A 19780-nucleotide genomic window follows, 5' to 3' on the forward strand; every position below is an offset into this window, starting at 1 on the left:
TAAAATGCTTGTTGATTAAAATATATTCAATTCAAGCATTATATTGTTCTTCTAAGGAATAGGAAAGAATGAAAACCTCATAAGAGATACCTTCCTAGGACTGATATAGAGCTCAGCATGTGGGGAGAGACTTCCTCAAAAAATCCCCATGGTGGGCAGGACTGTACTCAAGGTCAGCTTCCACTCATCTGCCCTCCTTACCCTTGACACTGGGTGGAAAGGACTTCAGAAACCAGATAATCCACCCCCTTATCTGAAACATAAATTCTCTCTACAACATCTCTGCCAAATAGTTAACTACACCCACTATTTCCTGAGCCAGCCCATATCATCCATCGTTGGGCAGCTCTAATGGTAGGACATTCATTTTCATTTTGAGTTAAATTTTATAGAAAAATATTACTCCAAGAAAAAAAACAAAAACAAAAAACTGGAGCACTCTTCATGAACAAAGTGAAATATACTATATACAAAATAATAGCAATGATCTGGGATGACTTTGTAAATGACTTTGTTATTCTCAGTAATACAATCATCCACAGCTACTCTGAAGAACTTATGATGAAAAATTCTATCTATATGCAGAGAAGGAATTGATTGTGTCTGAATACAGTTCGAAGCATTCGCTATTTTCTTTTTCTCTCTCTTTCTCTCTTTATTGAGGATTTTTATTTTTATTAGGGTGGGAGATCTAGGTGGTTTCTTTTTTTCACAATTTGACTCTTATCAAAACATTTTTTATAACTTCACATGTGATTTCATAAGTGCGGGTGGGGATAAGAAAGAATCTAGTATTCAAAAATATTAAAAACAAATATAAAATTGTTTTGATTGTAACTGGGGAAATATTAAATGAATATTTTTAAAAGAAAAAAGTTGAAAAATATTACTCCTAGTTCGGACCTCTGGTTCCAAACAGAGCAATCCTCATCCCTCTTCCATATGAGAAGTATTTAAATATCTGAAGATTGAGATCACGCCACACTAAACCTTTTCTTTAGACTAAACATCCTCAATTTCTGCAACCAGCCATTGTGTAAAGCTGCCTCCCACCCAAAAAAATCTGAAAAATATGTTAATAAAGTGGTTATCACAATTAGTTAAAAAGAAATTGATGACCAGTACCTTGCCTTGATTCGGCTTGAGAGGACTTTTTTTTCTCAATTCTTTTCAGAATACACAAATGCATTATCAGTATTATTAATCTCAGGATGTTTCATATTTTAGTGCTGAGTGCTATTTTTATTTTTGAGTATCATACCTAAGATTCAGAAACTGTTCAAATGTTTTGGATTTAAACAAAAAATTGATATTCCAGTACATGGATTATAGCTATTGGTCTCCATCCCATCTGTCATGTGGGTATCCCTAGCAGTCAGAATCAAATTGTATATCTTTGTCTCTCTGGTTTTCTCTGTGTCTCTGGCTGTCTCTCTTATGAGCGTATTACACAATATAAAATAAGAATCTGATGCTGAAGTTAATCACACTTAGAATTCACATTCAAATCCTAACAGTAATCTCTTACTTTTCTCTTGGTTACCTATCCAGCATTTTACAGCTATACAAAATGTTGGTGAGAATCTGAAAAAAAAGCCAGATACTAAAGGCCTCAAAATGGTTATTGCAAAGACCATATTCGAAAGATCATAAATTTCACTCAGAAAGGTTCCCTATCAATCTGCATTTAGAATCTAGTAATTCTTATTTATATTGCAGTTTTCACAAATTCAACAGTGTGATATCGGAGCCCTTTGGAAAAATCCAAACATTAAATTAGAAAGGAGTAGAGTGATGAGAAGTCATAATCTGATAATTACAAGAAAGAATGAAAATGTATTTGTCAAATTTATGGATTGGACATACCCACACCCCCTAAACCTCCCCAAACACACATATACACATTTGTGTACCTATTCCAGACAAACATAACTCAATGCACACTGGATAGAGTGTTGGGCCTGAAAATGGAATGCTCATCTTCTTCAATTCAAATCTAGACTCATGCCCTGGCAAGTCACTTCATCCCATTTGCCTCAGTTTTCTCATCTGTAAAATGAGCTGGCAAAAGAAATAGCAAGCCCTTCCAGTATTTTTGCTAAGAAAACCCCAAATGAGGTTACGAAGAGTCAGAAATGACAAATTTACTGAACAATATTAACTTAATGGTCCATGATGGCATAGTAGTCTGTCTATGATAATCATCCATAGGACTTATCAGCCAAAAATTAAATGATACATAATATCCTTAGTATTTTTAAAAGTATACATGTATATATATATATTTATATGTATATTTAATTTTGTAAAGTTTTCAGTAACCTGGTAACAATAGTAATAATCAATAATAATAATAATGAGGATAAGGCAGCTAGGGGACACAGTAGAAGAGTCAAAAAGACTTGAATTCCAATCCTAGTCCTTCAGACATTTACTAGTTAGGTGAACCTGGTTAAGTCATGTAATTCTGCCTCAATTTCCTCATCTGTAAAATGAACTGGGAGAAGGAAAAGGCAAACCACTGCAGTATCTTTGCCAAGAAAACTCCAAATGGGGTCACAGAGAAACAGACATGATTAAAATGACTGGACAACAAATAATAATAATAAATAACTTCCCAATAGCTTTATAAAAGCAGAGAAAACAGCTAATTTTTCCTACTTGTGCAATAATACATAAAACATAGAACATCAAAATGCTATCTTGTCCTTGAATTTTTTTTGAACCTTATTGAGAATTAAGAGAAGATCTGTATCCAAAAAGAGAACTATGAAGATTGAATGCAAATCAACACATGCTATGTTCACTTTTTTCTGATTTTTTTTCCTCTCCTATGGTTTTTCCCTTTTGTTCTGATTTTTCTCACCCAACATGAATCATAAAGCAATGTGCATTTAAAAAATTAATAAATAAAATCTTGAAAAATAGAGCATAGGCTTCTAATAAGTATTAATAACACTTATATAGTGATTTAATGTTTTTGTGACCTTTAAATACATTATTTCATTTGTACCTCGGAACAAACTTGATCCAAGTGCATTTTTTTAATTTAATAGCTTTTTATTTTCAAAATATATGCAAAGATAGTTTTTAATATTCATCCATGCAAGCCTTGTATTCCAAATTTTTCTCCCTCCCTTCCCCTAAAAGTACAAATATTTTTAATCTTCTTTCTTTATATGAGGAAACTGAGGCTCAGGGTTGAAATTTTTTATTTAGGATCATGCAACTAGAAAGTATTTGTGGAGAGATTTGAACCCATTTCTTCCTGATTCCAAGTCTATTGCTCTATTTACAATGCCAAAATATTTTATCATAATAATATCAATTAGCTATTAATAACAGATATATGTATATATGCATTGTTTATATATACATGCATATTTGTATATGTATGCATATATATGTTTATAGACGTGTATATATATATACATATATATATATATATAAATATATATACACATATGTGTGCATAACACTTTAAGGTCTAAAACATTTTACACATGTAATTTTATTTGTTCCTCACGACCCTGTTGCTATAATCCATATTTTTTTTAGTGGGAAAACTGAATCTGAAAAAATGTCACAATGATAATGAATATCTGATGTGGGGTTTGAACCCAAGTTTTCCAATTCTAGGTAGTACTTTAGCCAAATTGTCCCAGTGCTTCTCATAAGTAAATAACATTTTGGCACTTAAATTCATAGGTTTATGTTAGAATATTCATTTCTATGGCACAGCTCATTTCCCTAGTGATTCAGAATACATAAGGTGCTAGTGTATACATTTTTTAAGCCAAGTGGAAACAGAAATTCATGTTTACCTAGGAGACTGTTGGCACCAGAGGAATCCTGAACAGCATATTGAAGCAGCAGGAAGAGATTGCAAATCATCTTTCTGGAGCTGGCAACCACGACAATAATGGCCCTGTTGAATTGTCTCTCTCTATCTCTCTCTGTTTCTCTGCCTCTGTCTTTATGTCTCTATGTCTCTCTGTGTCTCTGTCTGTCGGTCTCTCTCTCTCTCTCTCTCTCTCTCTCTTTTTGGGAGAGTTAGGGGTAAGCCTTTCCTTAAAAGGATCTTTAAATTAAGGCATGTACATCTGTGTGTGTATCTATGCCCACTGACTAGGAAAGGCCATCATTCAGCCAGGCAAGTGCAATATGGGTTTCTGGTTTTGTTATCTCTTATATATCACTATTCATACTTGCCAACTACTTCAAGGAAAATAGAAAAACCACACTCAGGGAAACTGCAAAGCATTTAACTAATTTGTCAGAAACAGCAATTACTGACTCGTTGAGGTACAAATCTGGATTGATTTATTCCAAACGTTCAGCAATGTGCCTAGGGTCTCCATTCTTTCTGATGCATCAGAGAATTTCCTGGTGCATTATAATTCATAGTTTTGAAAACCACAGGTAGTTTTCTGAAGCACCCAATTTTGTGATACCTAAGCCTCTAAGTAGTAAATCAGTGATGGTGCCTTTTGTTTTATACTCTATTGGCATCTTTTATCCAATGAAATGATTGCAAAATAATTGTTGTATATCTATAAAATTTCAATTTTCTTTGTTGTTAGGATCTTGGAATCAATGAATTGTAGACCTGCAAAGGATGCCATAGGTTTGGAAACTGAGGATTATAGAGAAGTGACAGAAATATGAAATAACCTGCTATAAAGTCACAAATGTATAAATGGAAAGGATTTCAAGAGACTTAAATTAGTTGAACTAAGAGACCCTTTAATTCAGTAATTATGTTATAGGTGAAAAAGCTAAGGCTGATGGAAGTATCTTATCAAAGTTTTCATAGATAATAAAATATCAAAAGTGGGATTTGAATTCAATTGCTAATTAGGGCAACTAGATTAGAGTCCACTCCAGAGTTAATGGTCTTTCTGCTATACAGAACTGACACCTTAAGTCACAACAATAATGCTTTCTGTGTCTAAAACTCAACAAACATTTCTTTTTTATTCTCTTAAATTCCCTCTGCTAGGTATCATCATTCCTTTTGTACCTTCAAGAGAGATTGCTCTGCCTTTATGACTAGATAATTTAAATTATCATAGACTTATTCCCCTATTTAGGAGAGAACAGTGGACTTCTTAATTTATTCTAGGATTAGGGAGTTCTAAATTCATAAAACAAAACAAAACCAAAAAAAAACCTGCTAAAAATGAAGCATATTCTAAAAAGGATGAAATTACCTTTACAAGGTCATACAGATTATAAGCTCCTAATGTGTGCTTTGAACTCAGGTCTTCCTGACTGAAAGTCCAAGCTTTTCTCTCATTTGTCATTTCCTGCCTCCCACAATCAAGCACTTACTAGGAAGTTAAGGCATTAAATTATCCAAGTTTCTTATCTTTACTTAAATCAGTTATGGATTAATATAATTATGTTTTCCCTCAATTTCTTCCCTTTTGCATTATTCATTCACATATACATAAATGTATGTATTTCACAATCATCTTGTCTCAAGATATAGCCAATCATCTCTTCTGATGTAAGTTCCCTATTAAGTTGTTTAGTCTCCTGCTGAAGCTTTTTAGCTAAATTTCTTCAAAACTTCTATGTTTAGTATCTTCCATTTATAAATATACTTCATTCTCAATTAATCTCCACACAGGGCTTCTTATAGTTACTACTTGGCCTGGATTCAGAAAATGCAGAGTTCAATATGATCTCAGACACTTACTAGCTGTATGACTGTGGGCAAGTCATTTCACTTCTATCTGCTTCATTTTCCTCATCAGTAAAATGGGGTAATAATAGCAACTACCTCCCACGGTGATTGTGGTGATCAAATGAGATAATGTTTACAATGTTTAGCAAAATAGCTGGCACATAGCAAGTGCTATATAAATATGTTTATATATGTGTATATGTAGATATATATGTGCAATAAATATATATATGTGCTCATATACATATATATAATGTAAAACACCTATTTTTAAAATTAGCAAATGCTTGTTTAACATTTCATCTCCTAAAGGAAAAAAAAAAGCCAAGACATCAATCAAATTTCTTATGAGTATTGATCTAAAGCTGCCATAGTTATATCTAGCTCATAAAACTATATAGTCTGTCTGAATAGCTGATTAAGCAAAGCAGAGGGAAAGAATAGAAGTCCTCTAATTATGCAATTCAAGCCAACAAACATTTTTAATGATCTATGATTTATTTGCATCTGTGCTGGGTATGTGCAGAGGAAGGAGGGGGGAGGAGAGAGAGAGAGAGAGAGAGAGAGAGAGAGAGAGAGAGAGAGAGAGAGAGAAGAGAGAGAGAGAGAGAGAGACAGAGAGAGACAGAGACAGAGACAAAGAAAGAAGGAAGGAAGGAGGGAGGGAAGAAAGAATGGAAGAAACGAAATAAGGGAGGAAAGAAGGAAGGAATGAAAGGAAGGAAAAAAGGGAGGGAAAGAAGGAAGAAAAAAAGGAAACAAGCAAGCCAGCAAGGAAGGAAGGAAATATAAACTATAAATACAATGTAAGATTATTTCAAAAAGGAGAGAGTGTTATAACTAAAGGGAATAAGGAAGGTCACTAGGAGCATGTAGCATTTGAATTATGCTGTCTCTCTGGGGCTGCTACTCATCACAATTGAAATGATGTTTCTATGTGTTCTAAATTCATCTGAGATGTCTCTCTCCTTGTCATGTTATATGATTGTCCCTACCCGAATCTGACCCCCACTATTTTTTTTTAACTTAGTTTGATTTTGGCATCTCATTTACTGGGAAACTATTGTTTGAGATGATTGTATTTTTGTCTGTGTGTTCTAAAATGTAAATGATTTAAGGAACAAATCTATTATTCTGCTCTTGCAGTCCAAAAAGATCCAAGCCCAATTGAAGGAGCTGCGCTATGGAAAAAAGGACTTGATTTTCAAGGTGAGTCTCTCTATTTGTCACTGTTTTATTTTTTCAATTTTTTTGTTTTCGTTTTATTGCTGGCACATGTATTTTCATAGAGTAAATGAACCATCAAAGTCATTCAGTGAGATTGTAACTACATTTATAACATAAAGTGGACCATAATTTCCTTGTTAAGATAATTAGAGTTAGGGATATTTAAGGGCAAACATGTTTCCACTGATAATGCTTTCTAAATTCAATTTAGCAAACATTTACAAACATCTAATATACTGTACTAGCTGTGAATATAATGTGCATTTAAAAACATGTATTCTCTCTGTATTGTGTATCCACATAAATGTTTCTGTTCTTAATGCATACGAGTATATACATTGGTACATGTGTGTCTATATATGTATAATTGGAATTAGGAACCATTAAGAGCAAGCATGTTTCCATCAAATATTTTCTAAACCCAATACGATTTACCAAACATTTATAAATATCTACCATATGTTATGCTTGTACACACATAACATATACACACACACACACACACATAAGTGCATGTGCATGTGTGTGTATATGTTTAGGATATGTATATCTACTATATATATTTATATATCTATACATATATATATATATATTTGTATGTACATATATACAGAGATATGTTCATATATATGATATTGTAATATTTTGGGTCTTTAACTATGATTGCAAGAATGACCTTCACAAATATGCATTGTCTGTTCTGTAACTAACAGTCTGAAAATGAGATCTGAGTAATAATTCTACTGTCACATAGTATGAGCATAAAGACAAAAATAAAATTGTCTCTACCCTTGAGTCATTTTCATTCGAATAAACAGATATGGCAGATAGATGACATAGTGGAGAGATCACTGAGCATGGAATCAGAAAGACACATCTTCTTGAGTTCAAATCTGGCCTCAGTTGCCTACTCTAGGTGACAAAATCACTTAACCCTGTTTGCCTCAATTTCCCCACCTGTAAAATGAGCTGTAGAAGGAAATGACAAAACAACTATCCTTTCCTAGAAAATCTTATAAGAGAAAATATCATGTGGCATGTACATTGTTTTGTTCTGGAAAGGGTTTGAGATTACATTAACTACCTACATTTGAGATGTTAAAACCCTTACCCACCTAATCAGGAGAGAGATTTGAATCCAGTTCTTCCTATGTTAGAGTGTAATTCTTTAGAAGCTATGCCCTGTTGTTTCTTTTTATTTGTATTTTGCATTTAAAAGCAAAATATATTCAAGCTAATTTCAAAGTGAGGGGAGGATAACTGGGAGAGAGAATTGGGAAAGGTTTTTAATTGTGTTTCAAAAAAAGCTAAGCGGCCTAAGAGGCAGAGGAACAATCTCTAGGCATTTCCTTCAATCCAGCCTAGTCTCAAATTGTTCTGGTTTATTATTACCCAAACCACTCCAAATGGCCAAATTGATATCTCATCAGGGCTAAGCTTAAAATCATGTTGGGACAGGGCCTTAATTAGTTTCTGCAGAACCTCTTTCTCTCTACCCCCTGAACTTTAAGAAAGATTATTTCATAAATTAGAAGAAACATTGGAAGTGGTGAGGTCCTTCTTGTTGGAGATCTGCAAACTGAAGTTTGCTAATTACATGGAAGGGACATTGCTACAGGGAATACCATTTGAGGCAATCTCTGAAAATCTCCCCAGCTCTGTGATTCTAATAAGTGGTGGTGGAAAGTAGAGAGAATTAACACTCCTTATCTATTATTAATTTCTATTCAAAAATAGCTGACATTTTCCCTCATTATGCTTCATACTTAGTGCTTTAACACATACTGCCTAATCATAAGGTACTTTATGATTGTAATATATATATATATATATATATATATATATATTTCAATTGCACTTTGGAGTAACTTGCCAATAACTTGATATGTATTTTTGTTTTTGATATCCCCATTTCAGAGATGAAGGAAATGAGGATGAGAAAGTTTATAGGATTTGCTTAATGTTACTTGGCCAATTAATTTTGAAAGAAAAGTTCAAATTCTGTTTATCATGTCATACTATTTATCATATTATTTAGCGGGGAATCAAATGCAGGCTAGTTTCTGATAGTAGAAAGATTCATGATTCAATAAATACTGACTAGATGAGGAATGCTTAACTTTTTGGATACCTGACCAAATTCATATCTATTTATGACTAAGGCTTCATCTCAGGAAGCCAAAATATGAAAGAACATACTCATGTCCCTGGATGAACCAAATATCCACTGAGGTCATCACTTAATATTGAATCTTTCTTGCTGCATGCATCTTGTTCTCCCCCTTTGCTCCAGAAGCTAAAATACCTATTATGGATTGTTCTTGATTATTACTCTTTCATATTTAAAATAGATGGCATAAATGTGCAGTGGAATGAGCAAAGAAGTCAAGTAGAAATGGTGAAAGGCAGAAGGGAAATTCTCTGTCTTAGGAATCTAAACAAAAAAATAACAAGAAAGGGCCCAAAAAGTAACAGCGTCTGGGAAGCTGACATCCATAGCATGTAGTAACTTTGATATATCTGCTGCTATAACATTAAACGTAGTCATCGATTCTGGGAGCGAGAATGAGAGCGAGAGAGAGCAAGAGAGAGCGAGAGCGAGAGCGAGAGCGAGAGAGAGAGAGAGAGAGAGAGAGAGAGAGAGAATGTTCCGAGGTCATTGAGTCCATAACCTTTACTTACAGATGAGCAAAATGAGGTAACCAAGTAAAACCCATTCCTCTTATAGAGGAAGGGACTGAAGGTCAAAAACTTTAATTGCCTTGGTCAGGGTCGAAAAGCTGGTAATTATTTGTGGTAGGATTCAACTTAGTTTTATCTGATTGAAGTTCACCACCTTCTACTATGATATATACAGAATATCCCAAACCTTAAACTCTTATATACAGGTTGGCAACTGTTCATTATTATTTTATTTATTGTTTGTGGACCCTTGGATTGAGTCATAAAAGAGAAAATTATAGCCTATTTGGGAATATTTTTTCTTCAGTCTTACCACTGCTGTGACTTGATGCTATCTGGAGTTGATTAACATAGCCAGAAGTAGGATAGATGTCTATGAACTAAGCCCTCTGTGGTTGGAATAAATGGTAGGCTGACAATTGCAAAGCCAGATGATAAATTTGTTTTCTTTATTAATGTTGCTCAGTCCTGGCTCTCTGCTTCAGGGGAGGGACCAACTTTAACACTTGCTCTCTCTGTGCAGTAGTTAGGGGATCATAGTGATTGTTGGCTATAAAACAAGTGGTCTGACTTCCATTATTGTTCACTTAGAAGACAAGGTTAGTTATAATAGGATAGCTATGTTATATACAATAAGACATATATAATATTACATAGTAGATTATGATACAATAAAATATCTCCACACCTGCATATGTATGCATATGTTCAGGAATGCACATAGATGTGTTCACATATTTGTGTATGTATAAAGTATAGCTCAAAACTGACCTAGGACAGTTTGGACAGCCTCTGTAATGGGAACTTGATTCTCTTTGGAGCTAATGTTTTATGTCTTGGATCCTCCCCAACCCCCCTACCCAGTTCTAGCTTTTTAGCATTTCAGAAGGACTCCAAGAAGCACTACCATCATTGGATTCTTAATCCAAGCTTTGGCCAACTCTCTAAGGAAGCCAGGAGATTTTCCTCTGGTGGCCTAGTTCATGGGAGGGAAGCCCAGAGGAATCCAAATTGGAAATTAGCATGGAGTCCAAGTTTGATGTTAAATGTCATCTGGTAGTTCCCATCCAAATGAGAGTCAGAGGCTTTGGGAATAAGTAAGGAAGTTTACACAAATTAGACTTTGCCAAACTAGATTGGCAGAGGAAATAGAACCCTACTCCTTTCTCTGTCAGTTCATTAAGCAGTTGCTATTAGAGGATATTAATACATTTGAATTCAATTTCACAAGTATTGATAAGCTCCTATAAGGTGTTGAGAGCACTGTAGTTAAGTGCTAAAAATACAAAGCTAATAACCTCAAGGAGCTGGCATTCTACAGGGGAAATTGTAACTGCAGATATAACTGAATTTAACAGTATATAAAATAATTTCTGAGAGGAAAACATTTGTAACTTAAGAGATCAGAAAAGGCCTGATACAGAACATGGCACTTGAGAACCCTCAGAAAAATAGGGATTTTTGTAGAGATGGAAGTAAGAAGGGAAAGCAATCTAGACATAAGGATCACCTATGCAAAGACTCAGAAGTATGTGTGGAGGAGGAAATGTGTATGAATATCAAGATATATGTCAATTTTAAATTATTCTTATTATTACTTTTTAATAAAGATTGAAAGTATTGATATTAAGTACTCCTAAAATCTTAGTAAACCTTAGTGTCTGTATTTATAAAATGGGAGTAATGACTTGTTGGTTATAAAAATACTTTGTAAACACATAAAATATCATATACATTTGAGTTATTATTGTTATTGCTATGAGTCAAACAGTATATTTGTAGTCTTTTAAAAAAGTCCCTGACCTCAAGGAACTTGCAATCAAATTGTAGAACAGTAATATTCATTCAACAATTTTTAAATTTGAGGAGAAGGATTGCTGTTGCTGATGTTGAATAAATAGACAAAATGGCACAGGGAATCGAGAGCTAGCCAGAAAAATTTAGGCTCCAAGCCCAGCTGACAGATACCAGCTATGTGACCAAGGAAAACTCACTCCACTTAGCAGTTTTCTGGGCAACTCTCTATATGACTATAAATTAAAGTCTGGAAGAAATTCCCACAGTAGATTTACCCACTATGATAAAATCATAGGAAGAATATAACAAAATTAGTAACGGACAATTATATAGGTTGTACCAAGTGTTCTAGGGTGGTTTTAAGCTATGTTGTATACATACAAGATACATACATGCACAAATGTCTCTCCACATACATGTATCTATATAGAGACATTCTATTGTATCATATTCTGTGCTATTATATGTGATCCTATCTTTTAAACATACTACACCAGAGTGTTCAGCCCACTTATTTTATAGATAATAATATTAATAATTTCATAATAGTTGTAATAATTAGCACATATTGCTTCCTATGTGTCAGTCACTTTGCTAAATACTTTACAGTTGTTATATTATTTGATTCTTACTGTAACCCTTGGAGGTAGGTGCTGTTATTAGTTCCTTTTTATTGATGAATAAAAATGAGAAAAAAATCAGAAATAAAAAAAAAAACTTGCCCACAGTCTCTATATCTGAAGCTAGATTTAACCTCGAGTATTCCTGACTCCAGGCCTGTCCATTGTCCCACTATAACGGATGTAATATACTGTTGCAAAGAAGTAGAATCAATATTATCTTAGTTTTATATATGAGAAAACAGTGGCTGAAAGGAATTAAAAAATTGCCTTTTCCAACAAGACTACTTACTGTTCTGAGAAGGTTGAACTCAATTCTCTCTTGACAAGAAGTGTTCAATTCTACTATATCATGCTTATTTTCAGTTGAAGGGTTCAGTCTCTACTGTTTAATCTCCCTAACCCACCCCTTTTTGTCTTAATAAATAGTCTCCATGAGACATGGAAGAAAGATAGAGGAAGGAAGGCAATGGCTGGGGAAGAGAGAGAGACAGAGACATACAAAGACAGAGACAGAAACAGAGCCAGGGAGAGACAGAGAGTGAGAGAGACAGAGACTGACAGACAGAGTCACACACAGAGACAGAAAGAATAAATAGGAGGGGCTAGCTTTCTGGAGGTCCTCCAGAATGTGTCTTGGTTTCTGTGGGGGAGGCAGGAGGACCACAATAATGGTCTCTGTCTTGAAGTCTCCTTGAGTCCGGGAGCCTGTGCTCTAGCCTCCAGTCCTCTGTCTTCCCCGAGTCTGTTCCAGTCCCCCTCTAGGTCTGACTCTGGCCTCTTAAATACTCTATTATAGTTAAATCCATTCATCATACTGAGTAAAAGCCAATCATTATACCACTAGGGAACCATTATTTGTTGTAAGATTAATTCAATCGTACTGAACTAGAGAACTATTAATCACCATGCTAAACTAGATGACCCTTGTCTTATCAATTCCACTGAGTTAATACCTTGTTTAAATCAATCATACAGAATTTCAGCCCTCTACAACTGGGTACATCCTTAAAGTCTTTCAAGCTTGACACAAACTGCCAGTGTTTCTGCTCTGCTGACATAGGCTTATAGAACCAGGGTAACTTGCTAAAACAGGAAAGAATATATCTCATCTTTCTGCCATCTTTATTTTCTGTTTCATGGATATCAGTATTTGTACTTTCTCAGTATACTGCTGCCTATACACTGGCAAAAGGGAGTCCTTAAAATACTCACATTTCTCCTCATGATGTGCATGGAAATACTTTGGGAAGATTTTTTGTGGTGATGACTTAAGCATCATGAGATTCCTGTTCCTAAAATTATAGGCTTTTAAGACATTTGAAATAAAAAAAAAAAAGTTTCTTAGAGATAATAGTGTATCTTTATTTGAATAGAGAACAGAAGTATGTATTGGTAACCTCCCAAAATCTTAGGTGGTGTACAAGAGGATATTAAACTTTCTGAATTCCATTAAATAAACAACAGTTTTATTTAGAAAGTTAGAGAAATGCATAGTGAGAATTTGCAAAACTGGAATTTTGAAAAAACCTAGTTCAGAAATATGAAAAAACATAAAAATCATTTCTGCAAATTAGGACTATAATTCATAATGATCTCTTTAAATACAAGGACCAACTTGTCTTTCTGAAAAGAAGATATGAATAGAATACTTATCTATATTTTCCTTAGGTCCAGTTGAACCTATGGAAACAAAACAAAGCAAAAAATACTAAAAATGATACAAAAACACTGCTGCTCTTTTTTTTTTTTTGAAAGAATAGAACAGTACTGGTACTTATTGGAATACTGGAGACTCAGAGTCTCCAGAATAAGGGCTAGGATAGAGCTCCAAATACATCACAATCTTCAAAGTTCTCTCCACTATTTCTCATCTAGTCTGATTGCATGCAATTAACCCTTCACCAATATTTCTGTGATCAGATTATTAGCACATCATTTGAATTAGAGGTGCTCTTTCCCTTTCTGCATTCCAAGCTCATTGTCAGACTGGAGTCATCCCTTATCAAAGGTCAAGTCATTTTGAATTAAGATAACAGAAAGCTGTCTCTTCAGTGCTGTCATTTATTGTTGCCTACCATTTCAAGATTTACTCTTTGAGTTGGAGCTGAGAAGAAACAAAATAAATTATTTTTCTCTTCTTCAAATAGTTAGAGGGTTAATAGGTGGTGATTTATAATTATAATTGTCCAAGACAACTAGAAAGGCAAATTCCCAACAAAAATTGCCTACATTGCTAATTAACCTGCAGAGCTGTAACTGTTATTCAATTCTGTTGATTCTTGATCCATCCTCCTTTCCACTATCACTAATTGCCTGCCTTGCCTTTTCACTGGCCATCACCTAACTTCTAAATTTGAATTGAAGACATTGAGAAGACCTTGATGTAAATTTTACTTGGCATTATTAGTCATTGTGTGAATTGGATAATTGTTGCCATTTTGTGTTTCTATAATGTAAACTTATTTCAAGAGATTTAAAATTCTGATCTAATTTGGCATGCTCTTGGGGTGACACACTGGGTACAATTTTCAGGCAGGGGAATCATTTTAAATCATGATCTTTCAAAGTTGACAGCATTATTAAATTTCTCTTGTCATGTTTGAAGATATGGTCTACAATTTATTTTACTTGGTCCCTTTGGATTTCCTTTAATGAAAATTTAAGCATTAAGATCAACAAGTATCAGAATATTTTCTAAGCATTTTGAACTACCATTAAGGGTATTCAACCACACATTTGCCCCTTAATTTTTAAGCCCTTGTGTAATTTAAGGTAATTTAGTGCATCTGTTTCTGATTAATTTGTACTTACCTCATCAGTACATTCCACTGACTTTTTAACGAGCAAAAACATTTTCGGTCCCATTTGTTCATTAGAAGGTATACTTTACTTGATTTAAACGAGTTTCAACCCCAAAGGGCAGGCAATCTTGAAGGATGGAGGCTTGGGAAGTTTCTAAAATTTTCTTATTTTGACTTAATACTTCAAGAAGGTCTTTTTTCTGTTGGATATGATTATTTTGACATTCTTCAATCTGGGGCACTGCTCCCACAAATATGTGTTGTTATGGTGGTTCCTTCTGAGGTTGCTAAACAAAATCTATCCTTGTCTATTCTGTCTCTTTTCCATGAATTCTCCATTATGGTAGAAGGATTCATTTTTTAAAATTGGGATTCGTTTTTATGATTGATACCAAACATGTAATTGAGAACAAACCAGCAAACCAACAAAAAAACAATGACCAATGATCAATGACTTCATGAAAAATGACAGTGAAAAAGAATGGAAGGAAGGGAAAAAGGAAGGAAGAAAGGAAAAGAGAAAGGGAGGGAGGAAGGAATGGAAAGAAGGAAGGAAAGAAGGGAGAAAAATAGAGGAGAGACAACATTCTGAAGTGCCTAATCTTTATATTATATATCATTCTTATAGTAATGCTTTCCTATAACATCATGAAAAAGGGATTATCCTCTGGTGATACTTATCACATATCTTTTTGTGATACCTAAGGCACATGTGAAAAAAAAATCAGTAGCAAGGTGGGTACACTGTTTAGAGCGCTTTCAGAAGAGTTAGCATCAGGAAGACCCCTCTTTCTGAATTAAGCTCTGACCTCAGACACTTATTGGCTATGTGACCCTTCCTTCCTTCCTCCTTCATTCATAAAACAAGCTGGAGAAGGAAATGGCAAAGTACTCCAGAATCTTTGCCAATAAAAACCCAAATGGGGGCACAAAGAGTCAGACACAATTGAAAAACAACTCAACAAGGTAAAAATGAAAATATCATTTCTATCAACATACTTTTCTCCCCAGCATTTACTATTTACTAAAGCTTACTAGCTCTAAAATATGTGTTCTTAGCCTGGGGGAGGCATATATTCCCACTGGGTTTACAAATTGACTTTGTGGGGTTCATGAACCTTTACAGGGAAAAAATCAATAGCCATTGTTTGCCTTTGTAATCCCATATATTTTATATTATGGATTAAACACATTAATCTCAGAATTGGCCCATACATAAAAATGGTTAAATATCTCTGTGTTCAATATTTACTATGTACCACCACACACTGTGGGGATTTAGAAAGAAAAAAGCCAGTCACATCCCAATGGTAAAGACAGCATGCAAATAATTGTACAAATGTGGGAGATATAGAGTAAAAGAAATGTAATCTCAGCAGGAAGGCACTAACAGTGCTATGGGTATCAGAAGACAGAGTGAGCATATGGAAGGTGGGATTTAAGTTGAGCCTAAATGATGCTGGAGATGTAAATGCAAAAGAAAATAACAGGAGATATACACTTTAGGAGAATTGATTAACTGGCCAGGAATCCACAATAAATTCATAAGGAAACAAACACTCCTCCAGAAAGCCCCTGAAATGAGTATATTTGCAGTAATTGGCAAATGACACCCAAGAATAAAATCGACTTTTTTTTTGCCAAAATCACCTTGATCTGTAGTTGGTGGATAGGAGAATTGTCCCAGCAATCATTAGGCTGAGATCACCAAAATTTTTCCACGTCCTTTCCCCCAGACTTCGGTCAAGGAAAGCTAAAAGAAGTAGCTAAAATCAGCTCCAATTGAAGGGAGAAAAAATAAACATCGTCATTTCTTTATGTGATATGACATAATATTTTAAAAAATGGTACCATTGTCTAAAAGAAATTTAGTAAAGTTATGGTGGTTGTTCGGTTATCAAGTTGTGTCTTAACTCCATGGACATTTTTCTTGGCAAAGATACTAGGCTTGTTTGCGATTTCCTTTCTCCAGTGGGTCCCCATTTTATAGAAGAAGGACTGAGGCAAATAGGGGTGGGTTGTGACTTGCTCAGGTTTACACAGCTAGTAATTGTCTGAGGCTCTATTTGAATTTAGAACTTCCTGACTTCAAGCCTACTGCTTTATCCATTGCCTAATGTTATGATATAAACCCATAATCATAGATACAATTTTAAATGGTATATATCCTTCAAAAATCAGATGGAATTGAAAGGCATTTCTTCCGGAGGCAATCTTCAGCCTCCAAAAATCATTTCTGGTAAGCATTGCTCACAATCTGTCATATTCTGACTGTATATCTTACCCAATATGTATGTACTGACCTTGGAGAAGATTCAATCTATAAGAAGAACAAATTCAAAGAACTGAGTCTTTGAGAGAAACTTGGACATAAGAAAAAGAACACAGTTTTAAAGACTGAATTCAGTATGCACCAAACATTTCATTTTGTGCCTTCCAGAGAGTGAAAGTCCTGGCTGGCCTTGGCCAAGGCTTTCCTGTTGTTATGGTCTGGCTATTTGATGGACTCCATTAATTAGAAAACCACTCTTCCAGGAAATTCTCAATTCTAAGACCTAGAATGAAACTCCAGGAGCCATGATATTTAACTCATAGCTGAGCAGCAATTTCTACCACAATAGCCTTGAACAAGTGGTCATTTACATTACTTTTACTGTTTCTAATTGTCTAACCAATTAATCTGGTTCATGATTACTAAAATGGCCCCACATTTCTTATCAGCCACAGACAGTTGTAATGTTAGGCGCCTTAAATAACTCTGAAGGTCTATAAAAAGCAACTTACTCAAATAAATTTAAGTTTATTTAGGCTAAGGAGAGTGATTTTTTTTTTTTTGAAGGAGATAATTATTTTGGGCATTTTGCATGTATAATACTAGAAATACTGGATTTTTAAATTGGCTTTCTTCTTTAATTAAAATATAGATATATTTCAATACAAACCTGCATGTTCAAACTGAATTGTTATTATGAACATAAAATTGAAAGAAGGGACATGGAGAAACTATCCAATCATTTCAGTAATTAAAAGATTTTAAAATAACTCCTTTCCCTGAATCTTTTACCTTAATAGTGATGCTAACTGTAATTTTAATAAAATGAGAGTAGATTATTGTTCTTCCATAAACACTTTTTTGGAAGAATAAGGAGGAGAGGGCAATACACTGAGATACTTAACTTAGCTCTACCAAGAGTTGAATTTAAAATAGATCCATAGATTTATTTAATTCATTCCCCTCAATTTTATCAACAATGATCAGATACAAAGTTGTTTGTTAATCTGGTAATAAAAAAAAGGTGAAACCAATTATCTTTCAATATAATTATATAGCAAATTGCAAGAAACAAACACTTCTCTGAGCAATTTAAATAAAAAAAGCCTCTCTGCCAAATATGTAGGTTGTCAAAGTAAATTTGATGCCTGCAAATTCCAGTGAACATCCATAGACTTTGTGTACAATAGACCTTGTTATTTCTGTCCCAGCATTTAATGGAATGAAAATGTCTCTACAGTAGGCACTGGAACCAGTGGGAATGAGCTGTTGGTAGCAGCTTTAATATCTTGCATCATTATTTTTACAGAGAATGATCATCCCAGCACTTCTCACCTCCTTAAGGTTGTTATAAGGAAAAAACTTTGAATGTTGCAAAGTACTCAAGCAATATAACTTTCATGCTTACTGTCTTTTCTTAGTTTTTAGATAAGAATGTGAATGAATAGAGAAATAGCATTTACTCATCCATCAAGTATTCATTATGTATTGGTCACTGTACTAATTGCTGAAAATGTAAAATAAACAAGTGTGAAAATCTTTGTTCTTAAGGAGATTACTTTCTAATAAGGGAAGAAAATACAAGATATGATCAAGTTTGTCAGACTGATATGTCAACATTGATTCAGATCACAACACCTCTGTGCCTTCTTATCCTTGTAATTCCTTAGGCTTCCATAAATCCTAAAAAAATAACATTCCATTCCAACCATGAAGATAATTCTCTGCTCCTTTTGGAAATAGGGAAAGGAGCAAGCATTTACATAGCACTTACCATGTACCAAGCATTATGCTGGGTTTTGTTGTTTTTGTTTTGTTTTGTTTTGTTTTACAAATGGGACATTTGAGCCTCATAATAGTTTTATTAGGAAGGTGATATCATTATCTCCATGTTAGTATTGAAAAAACTAAGGCTAATGGTTGTAAGTATTTAATGCTGAATTGGAACTTAGGATCTCCTGACTTCAGGTCCAGCAATGTGTGCCATCATCTGACATACTAAGTAATCACTCAGCCTATCAATCAACTTTCTCTTATTATTAACACTAACTTCCATTTCCAGGCATTCATATATTTTTTTTAATTAAAGCTTTCTAAGTACAAAACATATGCATGGGTAATTTTTCCAACACTGATGTCCAACTTTTCCCCTCCTTTCCCCCATCCCTCCCCTAGCTGGCAGGTAGTCCAATATATGTTAAATATGTTAAAATACATGTTAAATTCAATATATGTGTACATATTTATACAGTTATTTTGCTACACAAGAAAAATCACATCAAGAAGAAAGAAAAAGAAAAACTGAGAAAGAAAACCAAATGCAAGCAAATAACAACAGAGACAGTGAAAATGCTATGTTGTGTTCCACACTCTATTCCCACAGTTCTCTCTCTGGGTGTAGATGGCTCTCTTTGTCACTGCACAAATGGAACTGCTCTGAATCATCTCATTATTGAGGAGAGCCACATCCATCAGAATTGATCATTGTATAGTCTTGTTATTGCCATATATAATGATCTCCTGGTTCTGCTCATTTCACTTAGCATCCGTTCATGTCAGTTTCTCCAGGACTCTCTGAAATCATCCTGCTGGTTGTTTTTTACAGAACAATAATATTCCATAATATTCATATACCACAATTTATTCAGCCATTCTCCAATTGATGGGCATCCGCTCAGTTTCCAGT

The 19780-nt window shown here is 34.3% G+C and overlaps 1 protein-coding gene across 2 annotated transcripts in view; it reads left to right on the forward strand.

The window, feature by feature from the left end:
- The window catches only part of LUZP2 (leucine zipper protein 2), a 684014-nt gene that overhangs the window by 460477 nt on the left and 203757 nt on the right, over positions 1–19780 (forward strand). For both annotated transcript variants that reach the window (XM_031941821.1, XM_031941822.1), the window contains exon 7: positions 6839–6901. In XM_031941821.1, the coding sequence (XP_031797681.1) occupies positions 6839–6901 (63 nt within the window). The remainder of the gene's footprint in view (positions 1–6838; positions 6902–19780) is intronic.

This window comes from Sarcophilus harrisii, chromosome 6 (assembly GCF_902635505.1).
Source record: "Sarcophilus harrisii chromosome 6, mSarHar1.11, whole genome shotgun sequence".
Lineage (NCBI taxonomy): Eukaryota > Metazoa > Chordata > Mammalia > Dasyuromorphia > Dasyuridae > Sarcophilus > Sarcophilus harrisii.